General features: G+C 42.6%; 1 protein-coding gene across 1 annotated transcript in view; it reads right to left on the bottom strand.

Annotated features, from left to right (window-relative positions):
• SEMA3A (semaphorin 3A) overlaps window positions 1-20,819 on the bottom strand; it is a 314,016-nt gene that overhangs the window by 137,710 nt on the left and 155,487 nt on the right. Inside the window, exon 4 of the mRNA XM_084811846.1 lies at window positions 15,159-15,278. Coding sequence (XP_084667972.1) covers window positions 15,159-15,278 — 120 coding nt within the window. The remainder of the gene's footprint in view (window positions 1-15,158; window positions 15,279-20,819) is intronic.

Below are 20,819 nucleotides of genomic sequence, written 5' to 3'. Positions count from 1 at the left end.
ATAATGTTTTCAATTAACTTCCCCTGCTTTGAAGCAATAGCGCTAAGTTTTCTGGCTACTCAAGAAACTCAGGGTCTGTCTCTATGAGTGGTGGTGGGCACTTTGTATAACACGTTTCTTGGAAATAGAAATCCAAGGCAAATTTCCAAGCTTCTGTGGCAGTAAAGAAAATGACAATTTAAGCAATGTTTTTCAGGAGAAATGTCTTCACACATATGAAATTGTTTTGTAAATTAGTCAGATTGTTCAATCTGGTATTGTCAACTCTGTCCGGAATCAGCTCACTAAAACTCTGAGGTAGCAGCTCTTTCCTGGATATGCTACTTGAAACTCTTTAACTGGAGATGCTAGCAATAACACTTGCAAACATGTGATCTACTACTGTCTATGGCTTGTCCTCACATCTCTCATATGACTTGTGTGCAAGAATCTTAGGATTTCTGCCAATGTGTCTAACACACCTTTTCCAAGGGTCAGGAGGAAGCAAGAGAACTTGATAGGAACCCGCCTGTGCAATCAATCATGTTATTATCATATAACGGCTATCACATAGTGTCATGAGGTAACCCTGAAGATGCAGTGTGGGTATTCATTTCCTAGAAGTAAGTAACACTATACTTCCCTCAACTGACAGAATAAATAGTTAACACCCAAACTGTGAATGCCGCAAGCATTTCCAACACTAGCGATAAGGATGATGAGAATCCATGCTGCTAAATTCTACAGCAAAACATTTTAAGCTACACCTCCGATGTGAGGAAAAGAGAGACATATAGAAGCAAGGACTGGAGAGTGCTTGTTTCTCCTCTCTTGGTTACTATGGTACATAAAAGAGGTATAGCAACTGGAGGGAAAAGAATTACACTTCCAGGGAACAGTACTATGTAAGATTTTGTTTCCTTTTTTTTACAGAATGGCAAAGAATTGCTGTCATCTTCAATACCATGTGCTTTCACCATGTAGCTATTATTATCTATGAGACACTTCTTACTTCAGGAGAGCAGTGAAGCAAGGACTATGGCACAATGTGCGGTCGAAGTGAAAAAAGTGATCTAGCCCAGTGGATGTGTGTGTCCCGACATATGAATCTGCTTTCATGGCAGTATCTCCTCCCCCTCCTCCTCTCAGTTCCTCTTCATCAACCCAGACAAACATTTTCCCACAGTTCTGGAGCTTGTTTCTTTGAACCTAATGAGTATGTTGACTGGCTTTAGTTTCTCATTCATGGAAGTCATTCAGCTGTGGCATACCGTATACAGCTTGTAGTTGCAATCAACAAGCATTTCTTAGTAATGGAGAGTTGGAGTGTAATATACATTAAGGAAACAATGGTGCTAGTCAAGGAATTCTGGTCCATAATGGACCCTGTTCATTCAAATGAATAATGTTATCTTACTTTTTGTGTCACTGCATTATACTGAAAGGAGTAGGTACCTGATATTGCATGTGGTTTTGGTACATATTTTTGTTTGTTCACATACTATACTATGTAATGCCATTTCTCTGGATGAATTCAGGTCTATATTAGTCGCAGTTTGGTACCACCCACCAGTGTTAGTGCCCTGTGCTAGTACCAGGAAACAATTAATTCCCTTCTTCTAGCCCAGAGACCCAGTTAAACATCCCCCGCCCAGCCCCACATCACCACACACAGAGATCTATACCCTGCAGTGGTGTGCAAATAAGGGTGTTCTTTGAGCAGGGATAAGGAGGGAGACAAATCCACCAGATGCCCTTTATTTCAGACCTAACAAGTCATCCCTAGAGCCAGAACAAAGTGGCAAAACACACAAGGTTGTTTAAAGGTTATAAAGCATCTCAGGCCCTACACTTGGGATTCTGGTAGCTTGACGCCAACATATTGTCTATGCCACAGAGGTGGCTTATTTAAAAGTGGAACTATGGGGTACATTGAGACCCTGATCTTCTGCTCTTGAGTGCCACCTGTGTAGATAGCCAACAGGAAGTTCTGAAAACGTTGGCCACCCAGTGTTTGGCACTCCCAGGCTGAACCCTGCTGATTCAGCAGTCTGACAGATGACCTTGAGAAACAGTGATATTTAGTACTATTAACCCTCAGAACTTGCTTCTGTTGTTGCTGTAGTAGTAGTTGTTGTTTAGTGTGAGCAACTTGCCTCTCCAGTGAAGCCAATCTGCTGATGATGATTACCTCTACCTACCTGCTTGCCCACCCAACCTGTGCTCTGTCCTCACTTACTTGTCCTCACTCCTTGTGGATTGCTTGCCACATTTTGGCCTTCTACATTGCCTGCATAAGATGCATTCAGAGTGACTCTAGCCACCACCACCATGTCCAAACAATTGCTATAAGCCACACTAATCACTGCTAATCATGCAAAACAACAACAACAACAACAACTATTATGTGGAGTACAGCTGAGCCCTCATCGCCAAGCGTGTATGGTGCTTTAGCTGTAGCAGAACAAGCCTTGTGTGGACCTTCCTATCACAAAATGGTATGTCTGGACTATATGGGCTTCCATATTATTTTCCCCATGGCTTGGTAATCCCCTTGCAAAATTGCCTCTCTTGACACATATTACACCCAGTTTTCATAAATAACTTCCAAACCATGCTTCCATCTCTGCCAGAATATTGCACATGTAAATAGAGTATGGATGATATTCTGGAGGTGACGGACACGACCTTGGGGGAGCTGGGGATGGCGATGGCCGACGGGAAGCTCTGGCATGGGCTGGTCCATGAAGTCACGAAGAGTCGGAAGCGACTGAGCGAATAAACAACAAAATAGGGTATTCATGAGGAAAATGTGTGCATTTGGGTGTATTTCTCAATTTATGCTGCTTATTAAACTTTTGCTTTCTAATAGCAGCATTTGGGATCTGGCATCAAAACAGACATGGAATAAATCTTGGGCTTTATTATAATTCATGAGAGAGAGAGAGAGAGAGAGAGAATGAGGCTGCAATCCTGTATGCACTTACTTGGGAATAAGCGTAAGTGAACTCAGTAGAGATTGTTTCTGAGTAGGCATGTACAAGATTGTGCTATAAATCTCTTCATTTGTGAGGTTAAACAGAAGCTAGAGTAATGCATGGAGAGTGGTATAATTTTAAAAGGGAAACTAGGCCAGCCTCTTCTGCTCGCTATAATTATGATTAGAGTCATAAATATAATGTCACAAAGATGCTTGTTCTCTAATAGCATCCTCTCATCTTGGAAGTGTTAAAATTACCTGTTTATTGAAATGATTGGAGAGTGCCATAAATGCCATGGACAAGTACCATAAATTGGAGAGAAAGCAGGTTAGCGTGACCCCAAATGAACCCTAACATACAATTTAAAACATCATTTGAGTAAATACGTAATTCACCAGAAGCTGCATCTCTGATATATATTGCTGCAGTTGCACTGATTTTTCTGGTGCCGCTTTGTAGATTTAGACCAGATCAGTCCAATTGCCCTGTAATCTGCTTTATCTAATAATGCATGAAATATGACTATGAGATTGTAACGCTTTACTTAGACTTCAGTAAGCTTGTGGGACTGATGCCATTTTGTGTAGATTCTGAGCTTTCCCCCCTAGCTAAGGGATGCTGCATCATCCCTGTCTGTAACTATAAAAGACATCTAAAAGCTCAGAGCAGGATGTAGATTTTTGATTTTTCCTTTTATGAAAATGCATTCTGAGTTTCATCTAGTATCATAGAGGACGTGACATGGCCAAATGTTGAGAACTGTACAAAACATTTTGCGCAGGGACTGGAAAAAGCAAGTATGTTACAGATAGTAATCTTACATAACTTCAGAGGCAATAACGTCATGTTTTATGTACATCATAAATCTAAACTATTTGTATTATTGATCAGAGAAGAGAAATTAGCTGCAACACAAACCAGTCCTGCATCAGCTGGAAGCAAATGAAGGAGGCTGCAACAAATTACCAGTTAGCACAAGTCAGCCTAAAGTGAGGGATGTTAACGCAGCCTTACAAATTTACACCAGCTAAAGATGAGGCAGAGAAATCAGAGAAGGTCAGAATTCTGGCCCAACAACATTTCTGGCTGGGATGAACTGATTTCTCCAGCTGATCTCCAGTGGTAGTTTTGGTCTGCTATGGAAACAGATGGTTTTTGGTGGAATGTAACTTGTTTATTTCAGAATTCTCTAAATCTTTTTGAAGCAAAACCCAGCAGTCTGCTCATTCCTAATCTTAATGGGTTAATGGATGCAAATCTTACGCCTTCTTGAGTGCAAGACCTTCTCCAGGTGGGGATATTATACAGTATGCAGATGAGGACAGTGAGTTCAGTTGTTTAAAGCACATCAGAGCATCAGCTTCTGTCTTTCTTAAAACACCAAAGCACCATCAAATACTGTGTCAGCCATCTCGGCATCATATCCTACAAATCCAGCCAGTGGAGTTGGGTCACTTAACATTACATCAACAGGCTTCTTCTTAACAAGAGAACGTCCAGCTCTCCAATAAAGTTAAAAGGAACTTATTTTTCTCAGACCACCCCAGTGTCTTGCACAAACAAATCTGCCAGTAAAATAAGGCTACAGTGGAGCTATCATAGTCCATTTTTGTTCACAAGGCCCACACAGGATTAGGCCTCCCTATTCCTCATGCCCTTTATCTAAACTGTGAATTGCAACATGGTGCTCTGCCTGCAGCTTAGTATAGGATGGAGAATATGACCTCTGTCTGCTTGTTGTTGCTATCCTTTGAGAATTAGGGGGTGGTGGTGGAGGGATTCCAGGACCCTAGGTATTATTCCCTGGATACCTCTGGGTGTCAAGACACTTCCATCTTATTTCAGTTCAAGCACTCCAGCTTGTCTATCAAATGCTGGAGTGGAGCCTTGTCTAGTTTTTACTTTAGCTTAAACAGGCTTTCTGGATGTTAAGACACCTTCTGCCAATAATGGATGTAATACTATTAAGGACTGTGAAGGCTTGAGGCCTACAGAGGCAAGGAAAAGAAAAAAAAGTCAGGTGTAGAGGCCTGGGGGGGGGGGGTGTTGTTGGGAGGGGTATCCCTGAGAGGAATAGTTTCATTTACCTGGTTAGTTTCATTTTTCTGAGTTAGGTTTAATTTCTCCAGGTTTGAAACAGTACTTTCAGGTTTGGGGGAAGGAGGGGATATAAAGGGAGAGAGAGCCAGTGAGAGGGAGACCAGAAAGAAGAAGACCAGAGACTGAAGAGAGAGCAGGGAGAAGTAGCCTGGGGAAATCTAAGTGCAGCTAGGGTAGAGGAACTTGTGTTTTTGCAATTTTTAATTTTCTCTTAATGCCTTTTGTATCCCTCAGCAAATATTTTTAGTTGTAATTTGCTCGCTTTAATTTACCAGTACATGGTTGTGGTCAAAACCCAAGTGTCTGAAGTGCCAGTCGTCCCATGTCTACAGCCTAAACCCCATGTTATTGGAAAGGTAAAGGTAAAAGAAAGACGGTGGGACTCTTAGGGAGGTAAGAAATCCTTAAGGAGTTGCTCCGGGGGCCCAGGTCATAAGGGGAACCTTGACAAGGACATATTCAGAAGACAAAGGAAGTGACTCAAGCAAATGCAGGTTTATTTAGCACCACAGTGGCCATGCCCCCAAACCATGCTGGTCCCATGGTCATTACAGCATGTGTCACAGATGAGCAGGAACAGGCAGGGACATGTGTGGGCTGAAGTGTCAGCACATGGGAACTGTGGGGCAGAGATGGGCATTAGATTCATAGCCTGTTCCCATCACCCTTGCCAACTGGAAATACCCTAAAGGCCTGTTCAGATGTGTATGTCCATTACTCATTGACTGAAGCATCAACTGATTACATGCTAGATGCCACAGACAGAACTTTCATAGCATACAATATCCACTCTAAGACTGTTCTATGGAAATGGCTCACACATTTGGGCAAGAGCCACCAAGTGATAAACAACGTGGATGTGTGAATCAGCCCTGAGAATCTCATTCTCGATCTAACGGAAGTTGCTAAGAAACCATTGCTGTGTAAAAAGACCACGCTATTTTGTATAAAAGCAAGTTCTTTCTTCTCCTATTGTTCCTTAAGGGGGAAAAAAAAAAAAAACCTTTCCAAGTTCATTCATTAATAGACTCTACTGATCACAAAATATGGCATCTTTTAATTACTAGATCTGGATCACATCTAAATGTAAACCATCTCAGCATGCCTTAGGCAATTTATAATTCTGAATGTACATGTTAGGAGATGGGAATTTCAAAATAGCTTTTCAAGGCTGATGAATGGCATGGGGTTCATTTAATGACATATAATTTATCTTGTCAGGTACATTGATGCATTCATAGTTTCATTGCTAGAAACAGTTTCAACCAGTAGAATAGTAGCAGCCTGCCTCACACACACATGCACACACACATAGTTACATTTAATTAACTTAGATATGCATAGGCATGCAACCTAATACTACTACAAAACAGAATTGATGTAAGCCAAAACCACAGGGTCCTCTATCATGGTGGTTTGTGAGGTCCTGTATTCTTATTTGTGCCTTCATATTAAAATATTTTATAACTTCCTTCTTTTCTCTGCTTCTTTAATGGCTTCCATGCTTTCACATTTCCACAAGGCTTATGTGGAAGCATCGCTGACATAAGCTAAGAGTGTTTTTCTGCTCAGGCCTTCTGCTGCTATAGATCCTTTCTGACCTGTTGCAATGGGCAAGAAGAAGACAGGCAGGAATAATCATGGAATAAACGCAGGGCCCTGTATGCTACCCAGCATACTGTGGCTATCACATGTGGGGTCTATACATGATGCTACTACAAGATACAAGTCCGTAGCAGCTCAGCTGAGGAACTGTTGTGATCACAGACAATGTAGCGGCTGCATGGGGGTGTAACCACACATGGAGGCGAGGGTAGAGACCACATTCCTGGAAAGGATTGCAATGTGTCCTCAGTGTTCTGACTTGGCATATTGATGCAACCTCCAAGAGGCCATTCTAGTGGGCTACTAGAGTTTGTCATTGGATACACACACACATGCACATGAAGTGGTCAATTGCCGGAGCACTGTTATTTAATGTCCTCTCTTTCTAAAAAACCCATTCTCATCAAGAAATATTCCTGATCATCTATACATTACAAAAGCCTGCATCTTTACCCAGCCCCAGGAGTATGTGCCAGGAGTAGGGATGGGGAGAAATTCATTCAGTTTGCATTTTAATAGGAACCTACCTAATCTAATTTGCACTTCCTGAACCAATACACAAACTGAAATGCTTGTATCCTTTGGTGTTTGCATGTATCCAAATTTTGAAGTGCAGTTCTCCAATCAGAACATGCATATATCAGGAGAAAGTGTGCACAAAAATGTGTACATTAATCAAAATGACAAAGTGCAATATATAAGGGGCCATTGCTTGCAAAACTGTCCGTATTAATCCAAATTGCACATATACGATGCTTTCGAACTGTGGTGCTGGAGAAGACTCTTACAAGTCCCCTGGACTGCAAGGAGGTCAAATCAGTCAATCCTAAAGGAAATCCACCCTGACTGCTCATTGGAAGGACAGAGACTGAAGCTGAAGCTCAAATATTTTGGCCACCTAATGCGAAGAGAAAACTCCCTGGAAAAGACCCTGATGCTGGGAAGGATTGAAGGCAAAAGGAGAAGGGGACGGCAGAGGATGAGATGGCTAGATAGCATCACTGATGCAATGAATATGGACTTGAGCACACTCCGGGAGACAGCGCAGGACAGGAAAGCCTGGCGTGCTATGGTCCATGGGGTCACGAAGAGTCGGACACGACTGAACGACTGAACGACTGAACAACAATAACAAAATACGTATGCATATATATATATATATATATATATATATATAAAAGCATATGATGTTTTGTACAGTCCTGCAAACAGATATGGAAACAGGATGAAATGAACCTAAGATTGGAAAAAAGAGAACACAAAATTGACAGATTCATCCATCTCTAAGCCAGGAAAATAATATGAAAAGTGGCCTGGTTAGGTTTAATCTTCTGCGAGAACCAGTCTTTGATAATATATTTCCAATTTCATGAGAAATAAAGCAATGGTGGGTTGATCTGAACTGTTAGCATTTAGACTAGCACAATAAGGAACACACTTCATGGATAAACAGCCATGGACTCCATGAATCTGAGAGCAGTTTAGCATAAACAAATTCACTGGGAGGGAGCTAATTTATTAATTATATCAGTTTTAATTGATTAATTAGTCAACTGCCTTAGCATAAATTGGCAAAGGAATTAAAACAACATTTCTGAGGAAAAACTATACTGAATTTCTAGATTATTCATAACCGTGTCACATTGGACACTATATTAGAAGAGGTATCCCTTGCTGTGGGAGAGGAAATAGGACATGTTTCTTCAAAAATCCATGGATACGGGGGTTAAATAATATACATTATTCTAAACTATATAAGTACTTCTTTTGCAATTAATTTAAAATTGTAAAAACAACAACAAAACCAACAAAAATTCCGCCGCCTAATTAATCTGTGGCAGTTCCTTTAATCACTCAAAAGGGCTTTAAAAAGCAATCCTATGGACCTAGACAGTGTCTGAGGGGCCATAGGACACTGAGGATCTCCCCCTCTGAGGTACAACCCCTGAGGTACAACCTCTCAGGTCTCCTACTCCCACGACACAAGCCTCTTCCAGCCACCATGGAAAGCTCTGTGGTGGCTCCGTTTCCAAAGACCAGTGGCCCGACCTTGGGGAAGGGGAAGAAGAGGGTCAGATGGGGGTATGCCAGTGGGCAGGGAAAGAAGACAGCCCATGGATTTGCTGGATTCAGTTGACTCTCAGCCTCTGTCCACAGCAGCAGGAGTGAGTTAGATGAGGTCAGAGGCCCCTCTAATACAAAATGCATTTCCAGAGGACAGAGAGGCTAAAAAAAGTCTCTGCTATTCCTCCCGCCCTGCTGGGCTCTTGCCAGCAGGGCTTAGGATAATCAGAGTGCTCCGACATCGGATTGCTCTCTTAGTCACTTAATCTCACATTAATTGATTAAACACTGCAGCAGTAGAGAGGAGGGATTGTTCTAATCCAAACATTCAAAACATACTAGCCCTTACCATATAATGTGCAGTAAGGAAGACATAGAAGAGACCAAGTACAGATGGTAATACAGTTCCATTGAACAGCAAGTATTTGCATTGTGGAAAGATTTATACTAGCTTTTCATCTCTAATCTGTCTTCCCATAAATTGTTGATCAAGTGTCGGGGGGGGGGATGGTGGGGGTGGTTATCTTGCATACTGTGAAAACTAGAAAAGTAAATGATCTCATATTTGCCATCTATCTGCAGACAGTTTTCTTGGCAAATACCCAGTAACTGATTGACATGCATCTTACGGAACTAAGTTAATTAATATGTCTACCAATTCCCAAATGGAACTCAGGAAGCAAAAATCTGTTTAATGCAGTAAGCAGTTACATAGTGTGTGTGTGTGTGTGTGTGTGTGTGGTCCAGAGACAATTGATAATTGACAAAAATACATGTTGAAATAAAGACTTCAAGAGTATAAAAAGAACTGGTGCTAAACTCCCTTCCACATAAGAGCATTGACAGAAAGCTTGTTTTAAAAATTAATAGACTTTTTACATGGAAGAAGGGGGAAAAAAAGATCTCCACGGCCCTTAAGTCATCACTGGAGGAATATGTTAATTTTTCTACAAGCTGGAAATCTGATTTTTAAATGATGAAGTGTAGCCTCATTCACGTGAATAATGATGTCTTTATTTTTTTATGGCAATTTGCTATCTTGAATGTCAAATCCATAAGGCGGCTTCTGAGTAAATGTGCTTCTGACATCAGAGTGAGTAAATGTAATACAAAGATCAACTGAAAAACACCTCCATAAATTAAATACGTGCCTTCTCAGAAAAGATCAGGCAGATCTGTTTTATGGATTTGAAATGTCCTTGGAGCCATAGCTACAAAAGTCACATTGAGAACAAAAGCAAAGCATTTTCCTTTTTTAGATCATACATGTGTTAGTATAATACAATTATGTGAGAAAAATATAAAACAAAAACAAAAAAGATCAAAGAAGCTCCACTGCCATGCACTCATGAACATATGAAAATTGAATTCCACAGTAATTTAACAGAATATGAATTGAAGGACCAGAGCCCCAACCAGTATGCAGCTGAGTGTCTAGTCATCATTAGGGATGTACGAATCCTTTACCTGGATTCAGCTCCATCCCTCCCCCCGGAATCCTCGACAGGGGTGGAGGCACTCCGTCCCTCCCCCTGGAATCCTGCCCGGCCAGCTCCGCTTCACGGCCAAGCCGCGGAGCTGCTGGCTGACTCTGGCCACCCGCAGCTGGACATCCGGCTGCTGGGCAGCCCTGCAGGGACGCAAATGGCGGCTGTTGTAGCCGCTGCCATTTGTGTCCCTGTATTGAGCCATGATAGGCTACATAAATATTTATGTAGCCTGTCATGGCAGGGGGAAAAACCCCAGCGTACGCAAATGGCGGTAGCCGCCCCCATTTGCGTATGCTGGGTTCTTCCCCCCCTGCCATGATAGGCTATGTAAATACTTACGTAGCCTATCATGGCAGGGGGGAAAAAAACCCAACGTACGGAAATGGAGGTAGCTGCCGCCATTTGCGTACGCTGGGTTTCCCCCCCTCCCTGCCGTGATAGGCTACGTAAATACTTACATAGCCTATCACGGTGTCCGCAGGGACGCAAATGGCGTCCCTGCAGTAGCCGTGATAGGCTACATAAGTATTTACGTAGCCTATCATGGCTATGAAGAGGAGGAAGTGAATGGCAGCCACAGGACAGCCGCCATTCGCAAAACAGCGCAGATGGGAGCAGGTAAGTGCTCCATTTCGCACGCCTTTCATGGGGTGGGGGCGGCAGGGACTTCGTTCTGCGATGGATTTCGGGGGGCCGAATGCACTGGCATTCGGCCTCACTGAGATCTGTCACAGAATTCTCTGACATCTCTAGACATCATCCAGGTACTGGGTTATGCATTCACAGTCCATGGTCACTCTTAATGGAACAGGGGCAGCTATGAAGCTAATACTCTGATCTCTTGTCTCCTTCAAGCAGGTGTAGCTGGCATTGTTGGTAACAAGTCTGAAACGGATCATGGGCCTTTTCAGCCCTGAAAACAATGCATGCAAGCATCTGGTTCTGCATGTGATTCTTAGTACATTTTTATCATTGACTGCTGCTGCCTGTAAACCATTCCTGACTCAGTGCAGTGATTTGTTCTGTTGTTTTATTGCATTTGTATTGTATTTTAAGTCTTTGTGAGCCACCCTGACTGCAACGGTGGCTGGTGGCTCCTCCTATTTCAGTGGGGGAGTGAAACTGCCCTGTGTTTCAGTCAGAATTCTAAAGGAGCAATCCAGAATGCTGAACCTATACCCCAAATGGCTTCAGCACCTTGGATAGCTCCTTCAGAGTTCTGACTGGTGCTGACTGAAACCCAGAGCAGATTTACCACCCCACTGATGTAGGAGCTGCCAGCCTCCACTGCCTAAGAATATCTTGATAGAGATATACTTCCCACGCACACCTCCCCGTCCACTGTGAGCATCTTTGGAGACCCGGCTCTGCATTGGGCCCTGACTGTGGAACTCCCTCCTAAGGCAGCTTACCTGTCCTCTTTTTGCTTTTTAGGTAGGTAGTTAAGGGCGCAATCCTATGCATGTTTAGGCAGAAAACAGTCCTACAACTCCCATCATGCCCCAGCCAGGACTTTTCTCTTTTTCTTGTGTTAATTTATCTAGTTCCAATTTTGTTTATCCTTTTTTTTTTTTTTTACTTTGTATGCTCTTGCTAATTGTACCAATATCTGATATTTTTCATGGAAATTCTTATTGTTGTTAACAACCTTGGGGACACTTTTTAGTGCCAAAAGGCAGGACAGAAATGTTTATGCATTTATAAATCAATCTAAGTGAGAAAAATATAGAATGACTGCATAATTTTAGGAAATTACAGGGATGTACGAAACTCCCCTTACCTGGCTCCACTGGGTTCCGCTGGGGGGGGGAGGTGCTCTGTCCCTCCCCCCAGAATCCTGGCTGGCCGGCTCCACTCCGCGGGGATTCTGCGGAGCCATTGGCCGGCTCCACCAGCAGCCGGACATCCGGCCGTTGGCTAGCAGGGACGCAAACGGCAGCGGCTGTAGTTGCCGCCGTTTGCGTCTCTGTAGTCAGCCGTGATAGGCTGCATAAAGACTTACGTAGCCTATCACTTCTGGCTTAAAAAAAACCAAACTACAACGCGCGTACGCAAATGGCGGCGGCTACGGCTGCCGCCATTTGCGTTCCTTATTTTGGGCTGTCTTAGTCTACGTAAATATTTATGTAGACTAAGACGGTGAAAATAAGGGGGAACTCAAATAGCTTTATAGAAAATAAGAAATAGCTTTATAGAAAATAGCAAATAGAAAATAAGGGGGAACGCAAAAAAACTTACGTAGCCTATCACGTCTGTGTAAAAAGAAAAAAGAAAAAAAAAGACAAGACTGCAAATGGCGGCAGCAGCAGCTGGTCGGAAGACCAGCCGCCGCAGCTGCCGCTGCCACCGCCGCTGCTGCCGCAGCCGCCACCGCCCGGAAGATCCGCCCCAGGTAAGTCTCGTCCCGGGGGGGATCCATGGGGGGGCGGGGGGGCAGGCCGTTCTGCCACAGATTTCGGGGGGCCGAATGCACTGGCATTCGGCCTCCCCGAGATCCGTGGTGGAATTCTCTGCCATCCCTCGGAAATTAGTGCTATATGAGTGGACCCCTGCTTCTGTGCATATTCACTTAGCTGGATTGGGCTGCTCATGTCCAGCGAGGATAATGTGATAGGTCTTCAAAACAGTGATTCTTATTTTAGGATGTGTCCCTTATTTTCAAGTGGTTTTTTGATTCCAAAGTGTCTGGGCGAGTAACCCTTTCCTCAAACATCCAATTTCAGGAAGCTCTCCACAGAACATATGAAATTGCCTTGTACTGAGTCAGACGGTTTGTCAACCTAGCCCAGTCCTGCCTGACAGCAGCGCTCCAAAGCAGGATGCTGAACCTTTTTCAGCTCGGGTGCAGAATTCTATTTTGGAGAAGCTCAAGGGGCCACATTGCCAAAGGCAAAAGGCAAAAGGGGTGAGCCCCAAATACCAAAAATACTGGCATATTTTATCGTTAAGTGCTTACTGCCAGTAACTAAGCCTTAGGAGAGGCATTTCAACCTTTTGGAAAGTAAAAACAACAAATCAAAACTACACACAAGCCCGGAAGCCACCAAATAATTGGAGGATAGGGATTAGGGGGTGGAGCCCAGGAAAGGGGGCATAAGCACCTGGGAAACCCCAGAGGGCCAGGTTTGGCCTAGGGATGCTGGAGAAATTTGAGATGGACTAAAATGAGCTCAGATTTCTAAGAATCCAACTTGTGGAATCTGCTGCAGAGTGACCCCGTCAGGTTGTGCCAGGTCTGTGGGCTTGGATTTTTTTTTTTAGTTTCCCAAAATTTACACATATTTATTCGTAGGAAAATATGCAACTTTCTGCTGAGGAAAATACGCAAAACATTACAAATGAAGGATGTAAATTGTTATGAATCCTCTTACACAATTATTTGTGTCTTTTTCTTCATGACGACAAAAGTTTGAATCTGTCAGTGAGCAGACGACGGAACAAAAGGTGCCTGACAATCCGCAAAACAGACAGAGAGGATTTTACACAGTCCATACATCCCTAGTTTGGCCCCAGGAGAGCTGGATTTGGTCCCCAGGCCTGAGTTACTGCACCCTTGCTCCACCGCTTATTTCCCAGCAATGCCAGCTGAGATACTTCTCACTGGGGAATGGCAGAAACTGAACCTGGAACCTTCTTCAGACAAAGCAGGTGCTCAGGCATTGAGTTATGATTGATTGATTGATTGCATTTATACCCCGCCTTTTTTCCTCTTGCAAGGAAACCAAGGCGGCTTATATTCTCCTCCTCCTCTCCATTTTATCCTCACAACAACAACCCTGTGAGGTGGGTTGGGCTGAGAGTGTGTGACTGGCCCAAAGTCACCCAGTGAGCTTCCATGGCTGAGTGGGGACTAGAACCGGATCTCCCAGCTCCTAGTCCAACACTCTTGCCACTACACCACACTGGCTCTCCCCAGAGTTATCCCCCCACGTCATAACTGCAAAGTGTCCTTTCAAAAACATAAACATTTTGACCTTTAATGTACCAACTGAGGCTCCCACTGTCTACCTGTATCGCTTAACCTCTGCCCTGAGCACATGCATCCCTATTAATCCATGCTTGGGGTTCCAAAAGTCAGCATTTGGCTGTATTTAGCTAACTGCCCACCAAAAAGCAGACAGCAGAGGAACAACTGTCCCAATCCACCAAAACACTCTCAGGAAACACACCGAACCCTGTGGGAACTGTGCTAGAGTACTGCTCCCATACATATAAATAAATATCCAGAAGACTATGGCTAGATATGGATTTGTTTCTGTTTCTTAGAACCACCACCACCACCATAATAAAAAACAGGCCTTGTTTGACTCAGCAAAAACCATCTATGGACAATTCTGAAAACAGGGAAATGCACATATGAGACATGATGTGTGTAGCCCCAGATGGGAAAATGCTACTGGGTTGTTGTCAGACTCCACAGAATGGGAAGCAGTACTGGTATTATGCTGGTATTATGCCATGCTTAAATAGCTAGAAGCACTCATGAACAGAAAAAGGAAGAGTGAGCAGCTGATTTTATAAACCAGACAGCCCGGGCTACACTTTTCAGTTATACATACATTGAATACTTAATAAAATCACCAAATGGCTTATGGGTCTGAACCTGACAGCTAAGGACTCCCCCCCCCCATCACTTGGAGAGTTAAACACATGCTTAAATCCCTCCCATTAAAATGGGGCTTGAAGGTACTGAACTTCGGGTTGATCAGGCCCTGTATTTTTTAATCAAGATATAACTTAACCAAGCCTAACATTAAAAGCTTCACCAACATCCACAGACATATTAATAACATTCCAGCTACTAAATATGATGGATTAAGTGGAATACACCTTCCGAGGGGTGGTGGGAGGGGATGGGGAGGGAACAAAATCTTGGCTAAAGGTCAATTAAGGTGTGATTTTTTTTTTAAAAAAAGTGTATATATTTAACTGCACTTACCTCAGGATGGCCTCCAACTTCAATGTATGTGCACACGGGATGGAAAGCCCCAGTTCCACAGACATACAAATGTGTTTGGTTATAAACCTTAAGCACCTTGATGAAGTTGGCACATTCTTTCTACAAAGGACAAAAATAATAATAAAATGTAGCATAAATTAAGTTGCTATAAATGTTTGCATTCTCATTATTCACATGCATGCTACTTCACAGCTTATACAGTCACTCACAGCTGTTTATTCATTAAAAACCTTTGCGATCCACCACTACAAAGCTCAACATGGCCTCCAACAAAAATAAACAATACAAAACAGCGTAAAGTAACAGTATCATAAGCAGCATCTACAACAGTGGTGATACAGGGGCACAATGTCTACTCAATAGCTATAGGATTTTCAGAATAAGTAGGGGAGATCTCCTCAGACTCTTTGGATCAGTGAACATATCTGGAATCCTGAGAGAGTGTTGTGCACACTCTGACAAAATGGCTTCTGGCCTGGGGCGCGGGGGGGGGGGGCTTGCCCATTCACAAAATTGCTATTATGATGGGCATGGCTGATCAACAAAACACTAATTGCCCAGAAGGGAAACTAATGAGACTAAAACAAAGGAAACATGCACAAGAACCTAAGTACAAGGCAGAAGTGGGGCCTCAGCTTCAAAATACAAAACCGCTCTTTGGAACCCAAATAAAAGTGGTGCTGGTGGTGCAACTTTTAAAAAAAACGTTTATGTAAAAAAAAAGTCTTCAGAAGTAAAAGAAAACTCAGGACAGGCAAGGAGCCTGGTAGGTGCCAAGACTGCAAGCACATTGATGCCCATGGGTGACACAATGGAGACAGCAGACGGAGGCAGTGAAGGCTGGTGGTGCCGAATTCAGTGGGGCTGTGGATCCATTCTGGGTTTTAGTCAGAAGCAGCCAGAACTCCAAAGAAGCTATCCAAGGAGCAGAATCCTGTTCCCAAAATGGGTTCAGCACCTTGGATAACTCCTTTGGAGTTCTGGTGATTCCGACTGAAACCCAGAATGGATCTACAGCCCCATTGAAATCGGTGCCACCAGCCTCCACTGGAAGTAGGTCTTGCATCCTCTCAGAAAGGCCAGAGCATCTTCAGACCAGATCAAAGCAGTCCCGTAACCCCCTGAGCAATTGTTGTGGAGGTGCTGTTCCTCACTACAGATGTCCTCACTCGCGTGATACAGCCATATGGAGCAGAGCTGTTCATGCAGATGTACACAGCACCTGGACTCATATGTGTTTTAAAACTCACACACTGATAAGCTGCCATATTGGATGTCTAATTTGGGATATGAAGAAAATGAGTTTCCCCTTAGAGTAGCAAGAGCCCTGTTAGTGGAAATTTAAAACAATGGTTTAATGCAAGCAATGAGTGTTGGCGGTGAGGAGGGGCACTCTCTTTGAAAGACTCCTTGGCTCCTTCTCCTCCTGCCACCTGTTATACATTTGTGAAGCTAATTGTTCCCCCCCCCCATCAACCTCCTCCCCAGACCCTAGGCAACATCTCCTGAATTTTCTTCTCTCCACCCATTTCCTTTCCATTTCCCTCATTTGCAACATCTCCGCATTTCATAAAAGAGTGGGAAACTGTCAAGCACAACCAGTAGATTTGTCAGGGCTGGTGAGAATATAACCCTCAGGGGTGCCTCAAGCCATTTCACAGGCAAGCTATAAACAACTCTATCCAAATAAAATAATAATGCTCCTTTGAAGAAGGGATGGGTGAATAAGCAATGCTCAGAATCCCCAGAATTCTCTGAACATTGTCCCATGCCCTGTTCTCATTCATGTTTGTGATTGGTGCTCACTCCGCACGAATGGGAGACTTGCACAAACTGAGCTACAATCGAATGGGAGATTTACACAAGATTTATTTATTTATTTGTTTGTTTGTTTATTTACTTATTCATTTATTTATTTCTATACTGCCCCGAAGCCAAAGTTCTCTGGGTGGATCACAAAAATTAAAACCACAAAGTGCAGCATAAAATACAAAATATGAAAGCTTAAAAGCACAAAATAACACTACAACCAACCAGAATAAAACCTAGCAGCAGTGCAGAGATTTGAAACCCAGGTTTAAAACACCAGAGCTAAAAGACTAGGAAGCTGAAATGCTAAAATACTGGGAAAATAAAAAGATCTTTGCCTGGTGCCAGAAGGAGTACAACATAGATGTCAGGTGAACCCCTCTAGGGAGCGCATTCCACAGCCGGGGTGTGCCACAGCAGAAAAAAGCCCTCTTCCTGATAGCCATACACCTCACTTCCTTTGGTAGAGACTCATGGAGAAGAACCCCTGAAGATGATCTTAGGGTCTGGGCAGACACATATGGGAGGGCGCAATCCTTCAGATAACCTGTCCCTTCAGATAACCTGTTTCCCTGAAGTTGTTTAAATTTCCTAATTTGCACAACTTTTCTCCATAGACTAAAGTGGGACTGATTCAGTCCACAGAGGAAATTTGGGTGAATTAGGAAATTTGCACAGGTTGAACTGGGAATCAGGAATGAGATGGATCATGGATGAAAACACATGTTTGGCAATTTATGAATATTTTCAGAAGACACTCGTCTTTGTAGCTTCGAACACGGCATGCTTGCATATTTTGCAAGCAAAAACAAAATTCTCATAATCCCTCCTTTGAAGTAATATAGTTTTAAAATACATTTGTGTTATTTTCTACATCTTTTTCTGTGAAAGTATATGTTGTGATAACATACTGGGATGGGAAAAACCCAGAAGAAAAGAAGTACGAAGCACAAACATTTCAAGCCACACTTTGGGTTGGTTTTACTTTGGCCATACAACTGACCATCCCACCATCCAAGTTTCTCTCCAATTAATGCACGTGATGAAGTGGACTCTAGTTTGTGAAAGCTTATGCCATAGTAAATTCATTGGTGCGTGCTACAGTACTCTTAGCTGGCTTTCTCTAGTTGAAGATTTCCCACCACTCCACTTGACTCACAGTGTCAAGTGGCAATTTGCATGCAAAATTAACATCTCAGATGAAACACCACAGTTCATGTGATGTTTAACACACGCTTCACACGTCCATCTGTGTGTCATGAGTGATGGGAATCCAAGAGGTACACATGTACATATGAACTTGGCTCATGGGGAGATTTCAACCCAACATAGTCATTACCCTTAAACACATATAAATACTTCAATTTTGAACTGCACTCAGATGCACAGAGGGTTACTATTGCCTATTATTACTGTCTCTTTTTGTGGGAGCGTGCCTGTGTTATAGCACCAGTGAACAGCAGAAGCGAGGCTGCTCATTGGCATGCTATTTGGAGGCATGTCACCACAGACAGAAGTGGTAACCCTTCTTCACATTTGTACCAGTTTGGGGAAGGCTCTTGGTCTATTCTGACTGGTGGCAGTAGTGTTTTCCCAGCCCTGTTACCCGAGAAGGTTTTAACTGGGGGTGAATTTAGGACCTTCTGTATGCAAAGCATGTGCTCTGCCACCGAGATATGGCTTCTCAAAAAGCCATGAAAGTGCGCTCACTTTGTTATCTATATTCTGCTCTCATTTCCGAGGGCTGAAATCAACAGTAATTCCACTAAAGTGAACAGAGTTCCTCCAATAAGAAGTTAATTAGCTGATGGCTAGTCTCCTTTTTGAATTCTTTGATAGTGATTCACAGACCACTTGCATTTCTGTAACTACAACAAAGTCAAGGAGACTACAAGCAGTGCTAAGTGGTATGTGAATTGCCCCCTTAGGCTGAATTCTTCCATCAGTTACGTTGGATTTACATAGTGCTGTTCTATTAATGTCAACAGAGTTGGTCTAGATTAATGCCAATATAACTGACAGCAAAATATGTATCCCCACCCTCTCTTTTAATTTGTCTCTCATCTACAACGCATCATATTTCAACTATGGATTATAGGAATAAAAGAGCTAATGAAACACTAGGAGGGGCCACTCAGACCAATAAACCTTCAACTATAAAATATATTTATTTACCATTGAAAGTTTCCATTCCAGCTACAATGGTTAAAATAGCTTTCCTATGTTTTACAGCTGTTTTGTTAAAAAAAAAAAAAGAGAGCCTTTAAGCCCCGTTAGAGATGTATACAGCCACAGCAGACAGGGTTCCTTTATACAGTTTATGTAAGTAAAAAAAAAAATGAGTAAAAAAAGAACATTAAACCAAAAAAATGATGGCAAAGATTTCATCTCCACCAAGGGAAAGAGTTCAAAGTGACATTTTGCTCCACTTTCTATCTGATTCAATAAAACTTACTGGGCACAATCTTGTAAAAGTTAGCTGCAATTATGGTCCTATGAAATGTTGAAGTTCATTCTTTTGCTTCAGTGGGGCTATAAGCCAGATTCTGTATACAGTTACTTGGCATCCCAATTTGTTGAATGAGGCTCACTCCCAAGTAATCTCACACAGGATTTCAGCCTTAGTCATGATGAAAGTTTGCTGGCTTGTTCCCATTGCTCGCATATTAGCATGGATCAGCTGATATTCTCCCTAATCTTCTCTCTTCATGTGCTGGGCGGCAAATTCCCCCTTCTCACCCCCTAACCAGGTGCGTTCTGTACTGTTCTGTCTCTGACATTCCCTGGATGTCTGTGCATAGGTGTAACATTTGATTAAACACATGCTTCTAAAATACAACATGCATAGTCCTGAACTGCACAAATATCCCACTTTCAATCAACGAGGAGCTTTGGATCTATGCGCATTGGATTTTATGATATATACCTTATTCAAACATTACATCCATGTGTGGATGTTTGATGTCTGAACTGGGACAGGTACGACCTTGCTCCCATAGTACACACAAGATGAAGTCTAGGGAGCATATCATCTGATTCCAGGCCATCTATAGCATTAATACAGGATGTTACATTTTAACTCTATTGGGGTGTATCCAATGTTAGTCCTACTTAGAATACCTTAAGCCCATTTTCTGCAAGTTTGGGTCATCATAGATCTCATAGAATCATAGACCATTAAAATAAATGGGACTTAATTTTAGACTAATGTTGGATACAACCCATTATATCTAGGCACAACAGATGAAAACAGGTACACAGGCAACTCTTCATAGGAAGGGATACATAAACATAAGGATGGTTAAACTAGAATGGTGTTTTTTGTCAATGGTTGTAGTAATAACTAAACTTGCCGTTTATAATGTTTAAAGCCATTTATATATACATACATTAACTCAGTACTTCTTGGAGCAAGTTAAATTAGGTTATATTGTTATCCTTATATTAGGAGGGAGGGAGGCAAGTCTGAGAGTGATAAAACAATTGCTTCCCAGAGGCTATTGAGTTCAAACCTACGGTGAAATGTGGTCTTCCTAAATCACAGTTGGCATGCTGTACACTATAAGCTATTCGGTTGTGTGTGTGTTTTTTTTACAGGTGAGGACTAAAAGCAGCTCTTTCTTCAGTTGATTTGGGATGTAACCTTTATACCTAGATTGACCAGAATGCTAATTTCCATTGCAAATTCCTCTCTTCCACAAGTACAATAATCAAATGTTCACTTACTTAGAGGTTAAAAGGCTTCACATATGAAAACACACACAGAGCCAGTGTGGTGTAGTGGCAAGAGTGTTGGACTGGGAGCTGGGAGATCTGGGTTCTAGTCCCCAC

Source organism: Heloderma suspectum, chromosome 7, assembly GCF_057233095.1.
Source record: "Heloderma suspectum isolate Gila_16-S chromosome 7, 16-S_ref, whole genome shotgun sequence".
Taxonomy (NCBI): domain Eukaryota; kingdom Metazoa; phylum Chordata; class Lepidosauria; order Squamata; family Helodermatidae; genus Heloderma; species Heloderma suspectum.
The sequence above is the reverse complement of the archived record's forward strand: the minus strand, read 5'-3'. Positions and strand labels throughout refer to the sequence as shown.